At 37.9% G+C, this 22113-nt stretch overlaps 1 protein-coding gene across 3 annotated transcripts in view; it reads right to left on the bottom strand.

Moving 5' to 3' along the window:
• Window positions 1-10737: 10737 nt before the first annotated feature.
• Window positions 10738-22113, bottom strand: part of LOC149790756 (WW domain-containing adapter protein with coiled-coil-like) — a 76526-nt gene continuing 65150 nt past the window's right edge. For all 3 annotated transcript variants that reach the window (XM_089972821.1, XM_089972822.1, XM_089972823.1), the window contains one exon: window positions 10738-20759. In XM_089972821.1, the coding sequence (XP_089828947.1) occupies window positions 20651-20759 (109 nt within the window). In that variant the 3' untranslated portion in view covers window positions 10738-20650. The remainder of the gene's footprint in view (window positions 20760-22113) is intronic.

Genomic DNA, 22113 nt, shown 5'->3' with positions numbered 1-22113 from the left:
TATTGTTGTGTCTTGGGAAAGTGGCAAATTTCGTACACTTCTAACAGTTGGTATCCCATGTCCAGAGCTTTGAACAATTCTCTGCTGACCCACGTCCCCGTCAAGGCGCGTTCTTCCTGGGTGTGCTGGCAAGGTTGATCTTGGTTGCACGTTTCGGCACAAGTACGGCACAAAGGAAACATCAGTTTGCCTTGACAATGGTGAGGTAACACGGGATGGTACAAGTCCGTGGGAGGCAAAACTTTGCACTTGATCAAGCCTTCGTATTGTGGAATGTTTTTCAGGTCGATGTGTTCCGTTAGCAATTGCGGGTGTCCTGCAGGAAAGTGACAATCATTGCACACGTAGGGATACAGCGAACACACGTCCAAGTATCTGATTTCTTCTCCTTTCTCTTTGTCGGCTTGGTACAGCAAACAGGTGGTATTGGTCCTTCCTCGTTACAAACTATCCCTCGGGTTCAGGGGCTCCATGAACTGGTAACTTTCCACGATGCGTTTAAACTCGGGATCGGTTTTCAAACGGTGATCGTACTCGTGTTCCCACATTTCCACCCCTTGGTATCCTTGCTGTTCTAACTTTAGGCGTCGATGACAAGTGGCCTGGTACAAGTCTTCCATGGTTCGTTGTAAAAACTGATTTTTAGTGCCACGGTCAGGGTAACAGACCGGACATCCGTGAAATAAGCAACCGTTAAACTCGTACACGATCTTGGGGTTTTCTAAGTCTCAGCCATCGACCGAATGCGTTCCAATGGTCTTTTCGCCTCCTCCGTTGCGGGAATGCTGAATCCATTTGTCTTCCTTGTCGCACAAGTAATGTAACCAGCGTAGGGCTTTGACCGAGTATTGACGTTTGACATAGTTGGTCGTTTGAGGACTGATGACAGCCACGGTGTTTTCAGGCATGAATCGTTGCCGGTACACTAAGGAACACGCTTTGGTAATGGTGCAAGCTTCTTTCAAAGGATCGACCCCTCCGTGTTCCATGAACAGTTCTCGAAATTTTCCACAGCAACGCCGTAAAATGTCCACGTCGGAAAGACAATACTTTAGCATTTCTTCCCGAAAGTCAAAAGGGTCTGAGGTGTGAGCCTGATACCAAGCGTAGAAAGCTTCTCGTTGTTCGGTACGCATGTTGTCGGGGTCGTAATAGTGAGCCTCAGGCAAATGGGGTAGAACGGCGTGTTGATTGGCTTCCGTATTGAAAAAGTGTGGAAAGTACCCTTTAGCCATTTCTGTCATTCCAAACGTTTTAGGCATTCGACTCAAAGGCATGGCCAAGTAACTCATCGAATCTTTAAACTGTACTTGTCCCACTTGCATGAAAATGATTTTGGCTCCGTTCAAAGTGACTTTAGGACGTTCGGTGCCATGTTCTGTATAGTATTTGAGAAGAAACTGTCCATCGTATCCGGAGAAATTGTGAGCCATCACCGTGGCATGAAGATGACAATCTCCGTAACGTTCGATGTCCTCTTGGCTCCACGTCTTGTCGATGGGGTCTAAGACCCATTGGGCGAAATCGGCTAGCGTGTTCGGTCCCCGAAAGATTTTTTCCCGCCCTCCAGGAATCTTACTGCAGTGAGGGCAATGACTGAAAATAGGTTCTTGAATGCACTTTTCACACGCTCGATGAGCCACACAGAAATTAGGAATGTGAATGCCAGTCTCTTGCATGCATTCAAAATCGAAAAAGATGAAATTGCCTTTCTTCTTGTGACCGTCCTCTTTCTCTGGTTGGGGTTGGTATTTTGCACGTAGCATTGGTGTTCCAAGTCCACGATATGGTGACAAATGTGACATTTTTTCTTTCCTCGACATACGTGTGCCTTGGCAGTATTGGTACATAGGCCTTGTCCACACGTGGGGCACAATCTCAGGAGTTGACAAGCACATTTCTGCTGTGAACGTTGCGCCTTCAGATGTTGTTGGTAACAGGTAGGGCTGACAAACATGCGCAGATAAGCTGGACAATGAACTCGTTCTTGCCCTTCGTTCAGACAGGGTGGAGAAGCCAAACAACCTGAGCATTTCGATCCGCAATGCTTGTGTTGCTCTCGATTGTTATAGCCATAGTCACATTTCTCACAGTAATAACTGTATCCCAGGAATGCGGTGATACTGGTATTGGTAGCGAAATGTTCATCGTGATGACAGAGGTGAATGTATTTTCCATCGTTAAAGTCTTTCTCTGGAAACAACTGAGACCCGCGCACTTCTTGAGGGTACACTTTCAAGGTGTAGCGTGGAGCTAGGACATCTTGCAATTTTTTCCATCTCAGGAATGCCACAGGGTGTGTCTTTGGACAGGCCAGCTTGTTGTAACAGGAGTTCTGCTTCATTTCGTTGTTTGGCTCGGTTCGATTTTCGAATGTTCTCCCAGGCCCTTTTCCATTCTGTCGTGTCGGTTTTGTCGACATAGGTTCGTTCCACCACGATAGCCCTGGCTAAGCACATCTGGTCTTGAGAATTGTGAATTTGGACGAGGCTACGCTTAATGCTGCGAAGACCGTTCACCAATAACACCTTTTTTCGTCCGGTCCCTTGAGGAGGAGAGACGTGGGTCATATCCAGTGTGGCTTTTCCATCGGTGATGTCAAATTGGTGATTGGATTGTTGCACGTGTTGAATTTTGTCCCTGACTTTGGAAGCGGTCAATTCTGCAGGGCTGCTAAACTCGATCCAATCAGGAGATTTCAAACCGTTGTGTTGTATGGAAAGTCTCAAGCGATCGTCTTCTTTGGGTTGACATTGTCGCTTGAGTGTGGTGAGCAAAGAATCCCACATCTCGGTGATGAACCCTTCTGCTTTCTCTAACGGTACTTCGGACATGAAATCTTTAAACTTCACCGTGTATTTGTAAGCCGTGGTTCTAAATTTTCTAGAGGGACTCTTTTCCCTCTCTCGAATGGAATAGTATTTTTCAGGGTTAACTAAGGGTGGTGAACATTGTTTAGAGGAAAACTCTCTGGGTTTGGATTCTGGTTCACTCATGTCCTTTTTAAAATCACTGGCATAAATTTGTGCCAAGACTTCAGCCCTGGTACGAGGCGAAAGATCACGTTTCTGCCTCTTACTTTCTTCTTCTTTCTTCTCAAATGAATTGTATCGTTTCATCTTGATAGCAAAACGTCAAATGACTGAAGTTTAAACACCATGGGCTACTTTATAGTCATGGCAGACCAACGTATATAAAGGGTATGTGTCTTGTCCTTTCACTATTCATTTCACTCTCAAACCGAGCACAACGATGGAAGAGACTACACAGATCGAACTTTTCATCGGAGCTTTGCGAGGGGTCATCCGAAAATTCTCTTCAGACCAGTCGAGGGACTACTCACCCTCCTATCGAGATAAAAGTCAAGATACTTGCTATATCTGTCAGAAGAAAGGGCATTGGTCTTCAGAGAGTCCAGACCGTCAAAAAATCAAAACAGGGGTTAAAAGAGACAAAAGTCAAGATACCTGTTATCATTGTCAAGAAAAAGGACATTGGTCTCCAGATTGCCCTAAGAAACAAGAGGAGTCAGAAGAAGAGAGGGATTCTGGAGAGGAAGAAGAAGAGGAAGAAAGCAGACAGGTGAAGAAAAAGAAACTAGAGAAGAAAAGAAGAAGGGAAGAAAGTGAGGAGGAAGAGGAGGAAAAGACTGTGACGGTGAAGAAATTCAAAAAACAGAGAGAGTGAACAATGAGACAGAAGAAGTCTATGAACTTTTTAAAGTGTTATGTTGAGAATTGTGAATTGGATTGTAAATATTTATAAAAGAATAAATTAGGTATAAAAGGTCAGTGTCTTTGGGTTTTGATTTTAAAATAAGAACCTACACTCACGCACTCATACACAGACACGTACTATAGGGGTAAAATGTTGTTTTTGTTTAGTTTGAATGGATGTTGGCAATTGAAAGACTATCTCTTTTCGAGAGACATGGGTGGCCCTGAAAAGGGCCTTTTTGGTGCATGGGTGAGTTTAAACAATCAACTTTAACTGTCGTAAGCCTTTGCTACGGCCAAGGCCTACTTCTGGACTGCGTAATGTTGATGATGATGATGATTTGGTTGAAATCACTAAGGGTGGTACGGTAGGTTTAGTCACAGGGTTGGAGTGTTTAGCTCGGGAAGGTCGTATTCTCTTCGGTCGTAATAAAGAAGTCTGATACATTTGTTTCAGACTTCTTAACTCTGCTAAAATGTCTAACAGTACAGTGACCGTTTGACTTTCACACCCTCGTTTATTTGCTGCTGCTGCTTCTTCTTCTTCTTGTTTTTTTCTTACCTCATCTTCTTGCTGCTGTTGCTGAAGGAGAAAAGCTTGTTCCGCTTCCTTTTGCTGTTGTATAAATTTCTCCAATTCTTCTTTCTGTCTCTGTCTAAAATTATCCACGTGCGGTAATGAAGCAGACGGTGGCGAAGGTTCCGGAACAGATTCTTGCGAGGTAAGAAAATCCACAAAATCCCAATTCACCTCTTCTGAAAGTAAGTCCGGGTTCCCTTGGGTAGTCTCCATGGCTGGTGCACCCCAATTTATCGTTTTCTGAGTGTCCGTCATGTTGAAAAACTGTCACATGGATTGACTGCGCACAGGTGCTAGCGAATCTATATAGGACATGTGACGTCACAGACTGCTCTCTTCGGATTGGACGTGGGCTGACTGAATTTTGTAACGCGTGTTTGGATTGGTCAATGAACTCAATCCGTTTCAATCCTTCCTCTCCCTATAAATAAGCGAAGTTCACTGCATTCCTTCACCTGTTCTCGGCACCCCCAACATGTGGACCGACGTGCAATCATCAACTCTTGTATTTTCCATGATGTTCCGGACGGACATACCGATGTATGTCCGATCCAAGTGGACAGTTGTCCACAGGACAGACACCAGCCTGTGGATACGAAGGATATATGTGGAGAGGCAAGGATGCCTAATGAGAGGCTTAGTCTATGGCCCTGCAGTCAGGCGCAGCTTGAGAAGAAGAAGATCTCACAGATGCCCTTTATTTTAATATTAAGGGCATATTAACATAAAACCAAAGGCCCTTTTCAGGCCCCTTCATAGGTCTCGAAAAGACCTTGACTTTCATTGCCTACCCCTTTTTATTTATTTATTTTTTTAAAAAAAAAATAGAGACCCCTCCCTGTTTCAATTTCCCATGTTCCATTTCCAAGGACCCATAAGGTCGGGACCCTATTAAAATAGGGTCCCGACCCTGTTCCGTTTCCCCCCTTGTCACTAGATAGGCCCACACTATATTCTCATGTTCAATTCCCCTTGTCCCTAGACAGGCCCAAACTATATTCCCATGTTCAATTCCCATTGTCCCTAGACAGGCCCAAACTATATTCCCATGTTCAATTCCCATTGTCCCTAGACAGGCCCAAACTATATTCCATGTTAAATTCCCATTGTCCCCCTAGTGCCGGGCCAGTTTTCCCCATGTTAAATTTACATAGTCCCGCTAGTGCCGGGACCCTGTTTTTAATGGTAAGTCCCATTGTCCCTACGGTGCCCCTATTCACTACTAATGAGTGTCCCAAACTCAAAGTTGTTAAAGGACTAAAATTCCATCAATAAAACAATGTCTCTATCTTTTTTCACTTACAACTAGGATAAGCTCTCAAACGATTCCTTTTCCTAAAACATAACTTACATTAACCAATCCTTGTCAGCTAAACCCTAATATACTCTGTTTTATGTTCACCATTTTCCAGGCTGGTTCCAATTTTTCCATATCATTAGTACCGTGTCCTTCAGATTGGCACCACATTCATTTAGGACCATTTACATATTATAATTTACATATTATAAGGAGTCTTTAATCAAAAATACCATGTCGATACCTAAGTTCCTTATCTAGTGAAAACCCCATGTCAATTTTCACCATCCGTTTGGGAGGCGTAGCTTTTTAACAAGCTTTTTAAAACTGCCACCATGGCGGCAATGTTGGCAGTCCGACAGGCCCCAATTTCGTTCAGAACAAACTAGATCTTTTTATTTGACTGTGCAAACTCTGAAGGCTGTACTCCAAGAAGTTTAGAAGATAGTGATGACAAACTTGTGCTGACGGTCGCACGCAAGAAAATGGGACAAAGTATATAGGAGTGACCATTTAATGTTCCGGGTAGAGTGGGAGTTTTTGGCCTCCAAAAGACCTAGAAAAAAATGTACTTTTTGCTCCGCTTCGTAAAGAAGAATAATACTTTTTTTAAAATTATATAATGCAAATAATTTATCTTGAGGTTTAAAAGAAATCTAGTTGGAATAAAAATTTAACCCATCCAACCAACCCTAAAAAAAAACAACGAATTAAGTAGTCTGTTCCTACGCCTTTTTGGTCTTCAACCATTAAATGTCGACGAACAGAGTTTTACCTCGTAATTGTTTTGTAAATTGCTTTGAACCTATAATGGAGCTCTAACGAGAACATCACTGGATGGCTGAGATAATACTGTATTTAACATGATCTGGCCCGCTTTTATTAAACAGTAGAATACACCCGATGCGCCCTCCGGCATGTTCTAAGAGGCGGCTAATGATGGCAGAAGCCAAGATAGCTCAGTGATTAGCGTGTTTCGCCACTGAAAGGGCTTGGGTTCGAATCCTACCATCGGAGCGGCGCAGGTCAGATACTGTGACATTCTTGGGAAAAACACTTTATACCAATTCTATAGGCATTAAGTGTGCCGATTTCTTTCTTCTTTTTTTTATAAAGCCTGCCGACACAGGGAAGCCAGCATTGATTCTTTTTATCTGTATTAACAGGAATTTTCAAAATAAATTGAAACAATGGAACAGTTTTGAAAGCAACACAATCCAGTGCGTCGTGCACTCATACCGATATAAGGCTGAACAGTATACTTCTATTTCGAATAATTAAATTATTATTTCTTCTTTACACTTGATATATTTTTGTTCTTTTTGTGCGAGTATAACTATTTTTAATCATGTAATGCAAATCTGATATGAAAAGGAAAATGTTGGTGTATGGCCGGTGACCTTTAAGTAATCACTTGTGTTGCTATGCCGGAAAATGCCAAATACAAAATCATAAAATTTCTCAACTTTGAGTAAAATATCTGCTCATAAGTTGCATGATAATTAATATGACTGTCTGTTTTTGTGTTTGCTTTTTTGTTTTGGTGGGTTTTTTATGTCTTGCATTTATAATATTAGTCGTAAATTTGACAGGGAAATTTGATAGATCGTAAAAACGTACGAGTTGAATCTCTATTCAAGTCCAAATAGTTTTAAGAAAACCGGACAATTCAAGTCCAAATAGTTTTAAGAAAACCGGACAAGAGACTATAACTTGAGAAATATTGATAAAAACAACTAATATCACAAACTAAGTTTGGTCACAGAAGAATCAACCCTATGTCATAGGTTCTGAGGGATTGAAAATGCAGTTCCTCAAAAGAATGTCAATCTGTACTTGAGAGCAAGGATAAATATAGCAAGGTAAATATAAATATATTTTGTTAGAGAATGCCAGAGAAAACCCCGGATTTTAAAGGTCTGGAACTAAGTCCTCTCTTAAGAGTGATATTGTTGTCGGCTCAACGCTATTTATTACAGCACAAGATTGGCTATGCATGGCGGCCAATATAACTGATAGAGGAAGAACCCAGGCAAACCCCGATATGAACCACTAACTCAAAGGAAGCTACTGAGAAACTTTCTCACATACCCACATTGGACTAGTACTAATATTTGTACCTCTATTTCGTGGATGAAATCGTAGCTAACACTGGCCGAGACCGAGACTCGAAACCATCCAGACATAAGTGAGATTGCAGTGATCCGCGTCCCTCATTGGATTAAAGCACGTCCAGTTCTTTTTTCTGCATACAGAAATATTCAGTTGTGCAACATTTGTAAAGTTTGACCTTTGTACGAAAGAGGGAATTTTGTTTTCACATTTGTCCGAAAGAGGGAATATAAACCAAACATTTCGACCCTCCCCCAAAAAACTGCGTTTTTTGTGAAGAGATTGCAGACCAAATAAGACTCAGTAAAAATATAAAATAATAAAAAGATGAAAACTTGCAATGGCAATCAAGTCATCTATACGTACACACAACCACTCACAATGTATGTGCCTTAACATCTACATCTTGGTCCAAGGCTGACATTGCCGGGGTGGGAGTGGGAGACAAGCGCCCCACTCCTCCAGAAATGCCCCATACGGCTTGCGTTTCTTATTGCCTGTCAACTAAAATCCAGCTATTGGCCTTCTTTTTCAATACCGATGCTTAAGATGCACACAGTAGCTTTGAAGATGCCGCAGGTTGTAAACAGTGTGCAATATTAAGCACTGAAATTTACTATTCTCAATGCAGGTTAGGGCAGGAGATGAAAAGAAGAGTCAGAGAAGAAGGAAAAGAAAATCGGCTACTTTCTGCAGTTTCACTCAGAAATTTGGTATTTAATATAAAGTTGTAGAAATGCCTTATTTACTTTAACACTAAATTGTCAACAATACAACCAGCTCCTTGTTGATGTAGATGTGACAGGAACTACAAATATATCAGGGTGTATACCTCAAAACAGAAAGGGAATTAAAGGTTCTTTGCATTATACCTAAGATATACAAGGTCTTTTTTAAATAGCCAGTATAACTAGTGAGGAAAGCCGGGGAAATTCATTTTCTTTAAAATCCTAACCCTATGCAAAATACGAAACTGTAGAGCGCCACCTTAAAGCAAATATAAAAATGTTTGCAATTATTTTTTTTTCTTTTCATATAATTATGTGTGATGTTCTGAATAAAATGGTACATTCATATTGATGTTAAGCAAGAAAATAAGCTAATCGTGATCATTTTGCTCTTGCTTACATGATTTGCCATGAGGCACGTTTGTTTGAGTAGTGACCTTAATTATGGGGAAATTAGAAGTCTTAGAATATAGGAATAGAGTCAACTTAAATTTAAAACTGTTGCAAAAAGTGACAGAAATATATGGTGAAAATATTTCTTTTCATTTACTTGCAATGAAATAAAAAAAAATGATGAGAAAGTGAATTGGCTTCTTCCATATTAAACAATAGGCAAATACTTTACACTTTGACTTTTGACCTTTATAAACCTGATGAGTTAGCTCCCTTTTCAAATTGTAAAATTAATTGTTAATATCTCAGAAATAATTCTGGCTTGTTTCATGTTCCTGTCATTCAGCATAACATTGGTTGCTATGTTTACAAAATGTAATGTGCATTCTTAAAATAGCTCACTTTTTATCATGGGGGGTGGGGCTGGACTTGTTAGAGACTGACACTCATAAATACTGTTCTGTGGGGGGAAAGGCAGGAGAATTATTCAAAAGGATTGTTTTGATGCTTGTGGCTTAAATGTTTCAGTCATATAAACATAATTAAATCATACAAAAATAATACCTATATTCTCTTTGCATTATACCTAAGATATACAAGGTCTTTTTTAAATAGCCAGTATAACCAGTGAGGAAAGCCGGGGAAATTCTTTTTCTTTAAAATCCTAACCCTATGCAAAATACGAAACTATAGAGCTCCACCAAAGCAATATTATGCAACTGTTAAATACATCAAGTGTTCCTGATGCATGACTTTCAACAATCAGCTCAACATTCTTCCTGTTGTTTTTGCCACCAGATGCAATACTTACACTAAATGATGCAACTTTCCTACCCTCTAGCTTATCATTCACAGAAATTTATATTTTTCTTCAAATCCTCTGAACTTTTGTTTCAAGAAAAAAACTTGACGAGTAAAAAATAAATTAAGGGTTTACAATAATATCCTTTTTTAATGACCTGATGTTTCTTGTATAAAATGAGAAGTTCTCACTTCTAACAGCTCAAAATCAAAATACTGACACATGATCTAGTTACGTGACCAATAGATTGTATTGTTAAACAGAAGTTGATCAAATCTGCCAATGTTATATTCTCTCTTTTTGAAGTTCACACTATTAAGTCAGCTCAGGGCCCCGAGTGGCGGAGTGGTCTAAAGCGCTCTCCGTCACAGATCACTGCCATCTCACCGCTGTCTACGTGGGTTCGAGTCTCGGGCTCGGTCAATGTGGATATGTGAGAAAGCTTGCCGGTAGCTTCTCGTGGGTCGGTGGTTCTTTCAGGGGTTTTCCCGGGTTCTTCCTCCACCATTAATACTGGCCGCCATGTATAGCCTATCTTGTGCTGAAAAATGGCGTTAAACCCCATAATAACAACAACAATTAAGTCAGCTCAAAATCAATGTACAATATCTAATGGGCATCATCACCTACAAGTTAATGCAACAGGAGATACAAGACACAATGAGCACTGATAGTATGTATTATGCTTCATGCAGAATTAATTTTTGTTCATATCTTTTTGAAAAGGTGATGGCATAACTGTTGGGTTGTTTTTTTTCCAATTGAAAATCAACCCCTATTTTTGGATCCCCCTTTGTACTGTTACCTTTACCAGACGGAATGAATGAGTGATCCATGTGAACTCTTGGTCATATTATTACAAATTTTAGTCATTCATTTCATCAGTCTACACACTCCAGGCAAAAATACCACCAGCCATCTCCATCACCCTGCTCCTTTTGAACTAAGTATAACTGATGGTTTCATTTTGGTTGGTGCAATGACATCACACAGCCATGGCAAACACTGCCAACCAGTATTTAAAGCAAAATGCATTCCTGGTCAGAGTGTCGCCAAAACACCCCCAAAGATACGCTTATCTGATGGGCAAATAATTCACAAAAAGATCATTCAGTTACACAATGATTTATTTAATTGAAGAAGTACATGCATAGGAGTGATCTTGATGTCCAACTTCAATACAGTGAGAGATAAAAAGTCTTGCCCAAAGTTCTGGTACTGTTTAAACATGGTACCATATATGAGCAGTTTGTGCCCTAATAAAATGAAACAAGGAGATAAACTGAATGTCTATAATTTCTACAAACTTAAATGTGCCAGTCCTCCACAGTTTACAAATTTAGAGAAATAATAAATATATTTAAAATATTAAAAATCAAACAGCTGACTGTAGGAAAAAGATGTAACTAAAATTCTCCATGAATTTCCTCTACGAAAAGTACTTAGTAGGCATTCAATCTATTTGTCTGCTAAAAATAGACCAGAAAAACAAACTAAAACATACAATTCTGTACAGCAGGTGGAAATAGATTCTGCAAAAAGAAAAAGAATGTGATACATGTTCATCGTCATCTTGTGATAGTAAGAAATCTAAACGTTCTGACACAACTTTGTTAACATGTCGTTTTAATACTTTCAGTTATGTCAAAACATTGTGCACTGAACTTTCTGTGTCATTACAGTTATAATAGATATATAAAAGAAAAGTTTGAATGATCTTCTAGATGTCACTAAAATAATAAACTTTTGTGTACGAATGAACAAAGTGGAAGATGTCAACAGTTCCAAACATTTCAGTTAACCAGTTTCAAAAAAATGTCATTTCTTGCAGGAAAATGTAGCTCCTCGTTTCTTTGAATACAGGTACAATAACAAGTAAGACAAAGAAACATATCAAAATGACAGAAATAGGCTGGTCAATGATGGATTGGAATACATATATATCATGCACATCTTTTTATATAAATGTTGCATATCCTGGTCTGAATATTTTTAATAATTTTCCTCCATTAATTCAACACTGTCAACACTATGGGCATGTGAATACTCAGTTGTAGTTTTGCTTCTGATAAACTTGCATATAGTTGTTTATTTTACCCAGAAATTAACAGAAATGAAAATATTTCCTTTGAATAGTATTTCCATAATAAATCATTTGTAGAAAAGTTCAATATATTTCAATCAATAAATGTTTCTAAAGTTACAATTTTAAATAATGCCCTAGCTAGATAGTGATTATCTGAAATGTTACATTTTAAATTTATTATTGTGGGTGACATGTGCAAACCTCAAAAAGAGTTGGTTACATGTGCAGACCTCGTAAACAGCTGGTGACATGCACAGGCCTCAAAAAGAACTATTGTAAATGACAGGTACCCTATTTTCCATGCACTGTACAGGAAAATGAACTGGGTTAATATCACAATCAGTTCTAGATGAAAAAGGTACAGCCAAGTTGATGTGCTGAAATAAGAACCCTTCCCCAAGGACACACCAATGTGGCTGACCAATGCTGATCCAATGGTAGGATTCAAACCCACACTCTCTTGGTCACGTTTCCAGCACTTTAAACACTGAACCACCATTCCTTGAAAAAGAAACAGTATACAATACATTACTATATCTGAATGGGAAAATATCTCTCCCCCTCCCCCGGCAATACTGCACTCCTACATGCAATATTGTTCAGAAATAAACTTCATATTTACCCATACAAATGTAGTAACATCTAATTATCTCCAATTAAACTGAATCTTTTGTTTTCATTGCAGGAAAATTTTAAAAGTTACAAACTGTCAGTATAAATTAATAATCACCATTACATACCTGATGTATCTACATGCCCACATTTTCAGAATGAAACAACATAATATTTTATTGAGACTTGGTAACACAATCATGGCCTCGTGTTTCCAATGTGTCAAATAACTGATTCTCTCTGAGAGAGACTTGGAGTGATGCTTCCCAAACTGGCAAGTTCTTGGCAGATGAACATCAGTCTAGAATCTGACATCAAACAAAGTTATTAAATTGTATTAAAAACTATGGCTGAAGTATAGTTCAAAATGGCCTCTGGTCTTTTTCTAGCATGCAACAGATTTTGACCGGTTGGTAGCTGAATAGCTGAAAACTCAGTTCATGGATAAGTTTAGATCACCTTTCAGAACATATCCACACCCCTTACAAATTATAATTTATCATTTAAGGTTGCTTGTAAGTCATGTCCAATCTTGATGAGCCATCCCATAATGCACCCACAGATCTGGGTCTCTGCAGTCTGTTGGGCAACCAGTAAAACAAACAACACAGACCCTGATCTACATGCACAGTATGCAAAAGCAGATCAGGTTCTCTTCTGCTTGCAGATGGACTTGTTTATAAACAAGTAAATATGGTAACTGAAATCTGAAAGGCAACAAACACCGCTGATAAAGTAGTTATAAATATGTAAAGACCTTTTTTCACAATAAAAGGAGCAAATGGTGTGTTGTACATTTTTAATCAAATAATTGATTTAAATGTAATTAAAACTTGAATGATACCTACATCATCAAAATGCTAAAAGTAGATTACTTCTATAACCTTAAGAACAGAACAATATTAAATAACACTGGTGGAGAAAAACTACACAAGCACTGCATTAATCACTGAACATACAAGCTGTATATTTAGTCCTTGCATGAACTTTGCTAAAATCTTTCAGGAAACGAGGTATTTTGATAGCATGCCTCTAAAAGTTCAGTGTACATGTGTGTATGTATGAATGAAGTAAGGGTACATGGCAGACTGACCTAGAACAAAAAACAGTGGCCAAGATAAATGAAAAAATGAACAGATCACACAGATCTACATACTTTAAACCTGAATTTTCTGCTGTACATCATTTTGTATTTAACATCTAAGGATTGCCATACATACTCCTCAATGAGTAAAACAAGTAACATTACTAAGAAAATATTCTTCTGGGAGCAACAGTATCAACTGTCTTTAAAAATCAGTCCTTCCAATTAATGCAAGCATTCAATATTTCTCAATTTAAGTTAAAATGTAAAATGTTTTGTCTCTTAATATTGTTTGATATTTGACACATGTCTCCGGCCTCTCCATTTCTTTTAAGTAACCGAGGTTATTACACAAATGTTCATTTGATATGAAATTTATTAAATGAGCCGAATAACATTATTCAACAAGTTGCTGGCAAGAACACACTACTCATTATAATTAATAGATTATATATCAAAATAAAATCAACTTTAACATCTCTGTTTCAGAGAATGATCAGGCCTTTTTACTGTGCATGATTTAGTTATGTGGTGTTGCTATGAGTTACACCAGTGTTGCCAACAATTATTATGACAGAATATCATGTTTGTGAAGGTGAACATTATGTAAAAAAACCAGAAGGGTAGTTTCCATGTCGCTTCGCATGTCCAGCTTTAGCTGTCAACTAATATGAACTGAAACAGTGCAAGAATTTTCAATGATGTCAATTGTTACTGTTTACATTAATAAAGTTCTTTTAAAGACAAACACTTTGCTATCATGTCAAGGTACTGCATACTTTATATATTGAATCCAATAACTACACTGACCACAAGTCAACACTAAAAATATACGGAAATTGCACAGACTAGTGGATTTAAGCATGAGGTGAAAAACTGTTAATACATGAGTTCCAAGATCTAGTACGCATGCTACATAAAAACTGGTATGACAACTTGTATCTTAATAGTACCATGAGGAAATGTGTTCTATGTTCATGTATGGTGATTCATAACAAAGCTAAACATACAAAAATTGGAATGCCTAGATCCCAGACATTCCATTGCAAATGTATCACATTGTCTGTAGTTTTATTTTAAATAAAGCATTGAAATCATCATGACTTATTCACTTCCAAATGGAAAGATAATCTAACCAGATATCTGCTGAATAACTGCATATCTCCACATTTTTTTCACTAATGTTCAACTCCAACCCCAGCAAAATACCTACTCCTAGAGTAGAGGAAATGTTATGGTGGTGGGGTCAACCAGAAACTGTACAACTTTTAATCCAAAAGTTAAGAAATGTTTATGCAAAACAAACTGCCTCTTTAAATGTGTACCCTCTACCTAAAATGCACCCCACAATGATATAAAAATATAAATCTCCATCTTTTTTTTGTTGAATGCTATTTTTCAGCACAAGAGAGCTGCACATGGCAGCCTGTACATTTGATGGATTAAGAACCTGGAAAGGAATGACCCACAGGATGCCAATGGCAAGCTTTCTCACATACCCATGTTGGTCAAGCCAAGATTATGACCCATGCAGACAGAGGACTGATCTGTAAAGGCAAGCACCTTAGTCCACTCAGCCCACCCCCGCATCTTGAATCGAGAAGGAATCAGTTGATATTAACCATGGACACATGAACAATTGGTATCACAATGTCCCTTCCATTCCTTTATCGAAGATGGTTGAGACAATTGCTTTTTTTTGTGAGCATAATGCGTCAAAGCAACCCCAAATTGGATATGTTTGCATGCCGTCTACATCCAGAGCTCACGATAACATTTTTCAAAGAGAGAGTTGAGGACCCTCAGTCTCCAGATGTTAGGGATCCTTAATGAGACACAGGGACTACAGGTAAAAATGAGGAAACTAATAAGCAAAAGATAATTATATGCAAGCAAAATCAACAAAATATTTGCTGTACTAAAGCTTAATGACCATGATTTTCTGTATCATTGCATCTCATTTAAGTTTTAATTTCTACACTGTTTTAAAATAAGAATTCTTTATTTCCGTTGATGCAATTATCTTTCTTACCAACTGAGGTCTTTTCCATATAAACTCTAAGAGAAAACACACATCCACTGAATTAAGTTTAAAAAAAAAGAAGTTTTAGGGCAAATTACTGACAGTCCACATGACAAATTCCTGAAGTTGTACCAGTACTCATGGTACCAGTACTCATGGCATAATCAAAGTCAGGAAATTCTTGAAGTTGTACCAGTAACATGGCGAAGTCAGGAAATTCCTGAAGTTGTACCAGTACTCATGGCATAATCAAAGTCAGGAAATTCTTGAAGTTGTACCAGTACTCATGGCATAATCAAAGTCAGGAAATTCTTGAAGTTGTACCAGTACTCATGGCATAATCAAGGTCAGGAAATTCTTGCTGTTGTACCAGTACTCATGGCATAATCAAGGTCAGGAAATTCCTGAAGTTGTACCAGTACTCATGGCATAATCAAAGTCAGGAAATTCTTGAAGTTGTACCAGTACTCATGGCATAATCAAAGTCAGGAAATTCTTGCTGTTGTACCAGTACTCATGGCATAATCAAGGTCAGGAAATTCCTGAAGTTGTACCAGTACTCATGGCATAATCAAAGTCAGGAAATTCTTGAAGCTGTACCAGTACTCATGGCATAATCAAAGTCAGGAAATTCTTGCTGTTGTACCAGTACTCATGGCATAATCAAAGTCAGGAAATTCTTGAAGTTGTAACAGTAACAGGGCAAAGTCAGGAAATTCCTGAAGTTGTACCAGTACTCATGGCATAATCAAAGTCAGGAAATTCTTGAAGTTGTACCAGTACTCATGGCATAATCAAAGTCAGGAAATTCTTGAAGTTGTACCAGTACTCATGGCATAATCAAAGTCAGGAAATTCTTGCTGTTGTACTAATACTCATGGCAAAGTTTAATCTCATAAATTAGCTGTACCATTCAAAGTATACTCTCATCTAAGCAGACGTTCTACCACTCAAACTTGGCAAGATTACAATTGCATCATTCAAACTTTCTCGAAGCAAAGCTCAAATTGTACATTTAAAAGTAACTCTCACTTAAGTCAAAGTTTATTCTTGACAAAGTTGTATCATTCCAACTTTTCTCTCAGCCAAGTTAAAGTTGTATCATTCCAACTTTTCTCTCAGCCAAGTTAAAGTTGTATCATTCCAACTTTTCTCTCAGCCGAGTTAAAGTTGTATCATTCAAACTTTTATCGCAGCCAAGTTAAAGTTGTATCATTCAAACTTGACTCATGGCCAAGTTAAAGCTGTATCATCCAAACTTGAATCATGGCCAAGTTAGAGTTGTATCATTCAAACTTGACTCATGGCTAAGTTCAAGCTGTACCACTTAAAGCTTACTCCTGATCAAGTTCAAGTGGCTGCATTCAAAGTTTATTCTTAGCAAAGTTAAGGTTTCTCATTTAAATTTTACTCATGGCAAAAGGAACTAATCATAAAAATATTACAACATACCCTCAAGTGTGGTATTTAAAATGGTTGATGGATCACAGTGACATAATTTGGTAGACCAATGATTCATCATGCAACCATTTTTAAGCAACACCATGAAGCTCAATTAAATGATTTGTGAATTTTGAAGCTAGATATCAATTACAGCACACGATAGGCCATACATGGCAGTCAGTATCTTTGGTAGAGAAAGAGCCCAAGAAGACCCACCAATAGCTATTGGCAAGCTTTCTCCCATTCCCACACTGGTCGAGTCAGGACTTGAACCCACATGGACAGAGATCAGATGTAAGTAATCTGTGAAAACAACCATTTTTGACCACTTGGCCACCAGGGCCTCAAAGTCAACTAGATAAACAACCAAAAGGATATCTTGTATAGAGAAATTTACAAACTGAAGAATACCTTTTCTATTGAGCCTAGCTTTAAATTTAGCTAGAAAAAGCATATATTGAAAATAGGAATGGTGAGCAGTTTGCGACAAAATATAACTACTTTCTCCTGCATCCCACATTTTACCCTATAATGGAGGCTAGTCTCTGTTTTAAAAAAAAGAAGCGTACAACTATTTTTAAAAAAATGCAAGTACAATGACTGATCAACATGAACATCTTTGGATGACTACAATATGTACCAAATTTCACAGCAATCTAATAGTAACTTGTGGCTTTTGTATTTTCAACATTTTATAGTATACAGCTTACAAATGCAAAAATGGGGGAAAAATACACAATTATCACAAGTAAAAAAAAGAGATGACCATAATATGTACCAAGGTTCATGGAAATCCATAATGAAGCTGTAAGACAAGTTACATTCTCAAGATATGGTCTCACATTGTAACAGCACAATAAAAAGGGCAACTGCTGAAACAAACATAGTGTGATGACTGATTTGTCACTATTCATCTCTTCAGATGATTATCATAATAAAGTTTCATGATGTGCCACTGAAAACTGACACCAAGATTGTTCACATGATACTACCAGACAGGTTTCAGGATTTAAGAAAAGGAAAATAACTTTTTAAAAATAATATTTACCAAGTTATTTACCAAGTTACATGGCAATCCATAAAAACTAGGGGCCTAGTTGTGCTTAGGATTTGTGTGCTTGACAGATAGATGTACAGACATAGGATTTCTGTATACCTTGGGCAACTTTAATAATAACCCTGGGGCTCAGGATGTAGAAAAGGCCAACAGAGGCTCCCATGTATCCTAGCAGCAATTAATGGAGAAAGATGCTGTAGTGCTAACACAGCATGTCAAACTTGCAATGAAATGGCATGGGTTACAATCCTATGACCAGTTCAGTCCAAGTCAGCTAGCAAAGTATGTCTGTAGGCAAGGCATTTTATTCTAACTGCCTTGGCACTACTGGCCTACCTGTGCTGTTGTGCCACAAAACACCAATCAACCAACTTGAACAAAGTTACATAGTGTGCAATGGATGAGTGTGTGATTTGTATTTTTAACACAGCTTGAACAATTTTTCAGTTATATCACTACGATGTCTGCAGTGTGGCCATTTACAGCTATGTCTTGCACTGGGGCATCATGATGCAGACATGTAACTTTATGTCCCACCCAGTCACATTATCCTGACACCAGGCCAACCAGTCCCAACACTAACCACTTAATGCCGAGTGCCAAACGAGGCAGCTGTTAGCACCCTTTTTTAAAGTCTTTTGGAATGACTTGGCCGGGTTTCAAACCTGCATCAGAGGCGGACACTCAAACCACTTGGCCACCAGAGTGGTGCAGTGGATGAATGGACAGATGTACAGATGAAAATAAAGTCAGGCAAACACACTGATATCAAAGTGATCATGCTCAGCTTCAGCAAGATGGTGCAGGTTTGATTCCAACCTTTGGAATCATCCAGTATTGGTTACTGTGGCATGTCCTACAGCAAGGCACTTTGTTCTATACTTTCATCTACATAATGTAATCTTCATGTCATGCTGTGCCATAAGACACCATAAGGAATCAAACATTAAAGATTCTCTATAAAAGAAATTCTGCTATTCCATGATGTTGAGATCTACATAAAATCAATTATTCGATTTTACTGCCACACAAACTTGTGCTCATTATGTTTTAGAAAATTTCACAATTACTTTACAACTGTCAAATATGTTTCCTTCAATTGGAATTATAAACTGTCTTCTGTAATATTGCCAATAAATAATAAACAGGACTTTTTGGGAAAACAAAAAGAAGGCAATGGACGATTTCTGAATTACTTCCCTTGGGCAATACACCAGCAACCTCTATCTCAGACAGCAATAAATACTCCCATTTAGTGCAGCTAGCACTGCAAGGAATCACCTATGCTGCATTCCCATCAAATTAACCAAAGATTTTCACTGGGGCAGTTATAATTATTTAACGGATATTATCATCACTGTTTGTATTGTACAAGTGATGGCTTGGCAGCTCAATACATTTTTAACTGAGCTGTGAGATATGGTCTTCACATCAGCCAATGTCTGTATTTTCACTCAATAAACAATCATTTAGTGAGAAAAAAAGCCCACAATGGTTTTATTATTTTCACAACATGATTTAAATGTTTCCACATAAGCAGAGCCAAGGAAACCATTATGATGTAGTGTAAGTTCATTAAATTCACTTACTGTCATTATTTTTTATGAGTACAATTTAGATAAAAATAGTACATGTTTGCATTTTATGTATTTCTCTGACAAAGATCAAATTGGGGCTGGAGATGAGGACTTTCTGGAAGTGTCCATCGCCAATAAAATAAAGATAAGATTCCTTTTTAAAACTTAGTAAACAGAATTTCAATTTTCTTTTCATGTGAACTCTGATCATTTTCAGAGACAGTAAAAGGCACGTGTATTCATTATGACACATCTCTAATCAAAACCAGCAAAAATGGCACTAAATGTAAAAGTTTTAAAAAAATCCTTTGTTAACTACATTAATCAAGTTCATGTTCCTGCCACTTGCATACAAATTTTCAGAGAATACTTTCTAATTAAGACTAACCTTCAATAAAACTTTTCCGAGTAAATACCGGTTTTTGCACTATGCTGTCTACTGATTTATGATCAAAGCTAACAGAAAAATCATGAAGGGGAAACTACTCTTTGATGAAAAGGGGATGCTACTCTTTGATGAAAAGAGGGTGTTAAAGATTTTTGTTGCCAAAAATAAAATTTAAAAAATTGGATCATCGGTATGTGCTTACAATAATTTGTTGCAAAACTGTCTTTCATGTGCAGATGTTGTGGAAGGAATCAGGTTCATCTGGTTATATTTAGTGCCCTGTGAGAAACGTAAGGTCAGAAACGTTTGAATGTTAACGAACTTACTGGTCTGAATCATGCAGAGTCCAAGTACAACATTTTATCTGGTTAAGAAATTTCATAGATTTGATAAGTACGTATATCCATTTTGTCTGTGGGGTGGGTGGGGGTGTTTGAATAATTACATGCTTCAATTTTCTACAAAAATAAAACTACAAACCCTCGCAACAACCTGGCACCAAAACACGCCTTCAACTGGAATTGATTTGCCTTAGTTCTGAACATTAATCTCCAGATGAAGAACTCCAGTGAAGAATTAAATATCACAAGCACACAGGTCATGTGAAACTTGCTCCACAAGGCCTCCACACACAGATGAACAATTCAAATATCCACAATGCTGAGGCAACACTTGTCTCTCAGCAATCAGACATCAGACAGCACTTGACACACAGACTGCAAGAACTTAATATTAACTTTCTTTATCCATTCCTAGCTAGATGAAGACGTCACTATTGATGAAGCCGAAGATGCAGCTAAAAATGAAGACCCAGGCTTCATGTTGTCCAGTTCATGAATTTGTTGTGATAAAAATAAAGTCCTGAAAAGGAAAATTTAAAATAATTAACAATGCAATCAGTGTGTCTGTGTGTGTGTACATGTTTCTGATGAACATATGTCAACCCATATATACTAGCATCAACCCACCAAGAATGGATAATCTGTTTATTAAATACAGACCTGCCATCTTTAACAAGACTCAGTCTCTGCAAGGCAGTTGAATTTTTCCACAAGTCTGAACAGTTTTCAGTAAGATGTGACAAAAAATCATGTACTGCTAATGTAAAGTTGGAAAACATGGATTTAAAAAGTTCAGGATTCAAAACTGAGTGATGCAGTGACAGTAAACCTTATGTTCAACTGAAAGGTTTGTGACGTACAAATAGACCTTATTCACCACAAGTACAGTTGCGCAAATTTCAGTTCCAAACCCTAAGCAATTCAATGGCTCGTTGCTATCTTTCAATTTGATGCAATTCTTGGATTTTACTCCTTTTCACATGATGAAAGTAATCATGCCTCCTGTCTTGAGACATAATCAAACTGATATGCAATTTACAATAAACATAATTGTGTCCCTTCCTGCTTTTATTCACCAGAACCTGAATATTCTTTTTTATTCTTCTTTGCTTATTATTAACACTTTTTAAAAGTCTTATTTCCCCCCTCATCTTCAAATGTACAGCTTGCTGGACACCATTTTTATAAAAAATTATATAATCAACAGTTTTATTGTGCAGACACTGCAAGAAAAATATGTGCAGTTTAGCGCATCTGAGGTACAACTTTCAAGTTAGTCTGGTTCCAGGACTAATTCTACTAAATCTAAGATGAAACCTGGATCCAAATTCAAAACAGAGATGAGCCAATTATTTGGATTTTACAGCAACAATCATATTTCCATAGTTTTGGTTTTAATCCTTCCATATCTTAAGGGTCATTTTTGTTAAGACTTAAGGCAGGTTGGCAGATCTGATTAAACATGGTTGGTACAGTTTTTTTTACCAAAGTATTTTCAAAGACTACTCAATATATTCTCAGTGTAGAAAGAACTGGGCACAAGACATTGAAACAGAGTATCAGTGTAGAATGGGCACAAGAGTTTACAATACATTCTTGGTGCAGAAAGAAATGGGTACAAGACTATAAAAGATTCAGTGTAGCTAGTAATAGGCACAAGACTATACAACAGATTCTCAGTGTAGCAAGTAATAGGCACAAGACTATACAACAGATTCTCAGTGTGGAAAGTAATAGGCACAAGACTATACAACAGATTCTCAGTGTAGCAAGTAATAGGCACAAGACTATACAACAGATTCTCAGTGTAGCAAGTAATAGGCATAAGACTATACAACAGATTCTCAGTGTAGCAAGGTAAAAGGCACAGGACT

This window comes from Sinohyriopsis cumingii, chromosome 10 (assembly GCF_028554795.1).
Source record: "Sinohyriopsis cumingii isolate HCF-2022 chromosome 10, ASM2855479v2, whole genome shotgun sequence".
NCBI classification, from domain to species: Eukaryota; Metazoa; Mollusca; class Bivalvia; order Unionida; family Unionidae; genus Sinohyriopsis; species Sinohyriopsis cumingii.
The sequence above is the reverse complement of the archived record's forward strand: the minus strand, read 5'-3'. Positions and strand labels throughout refer to the sequence as shown.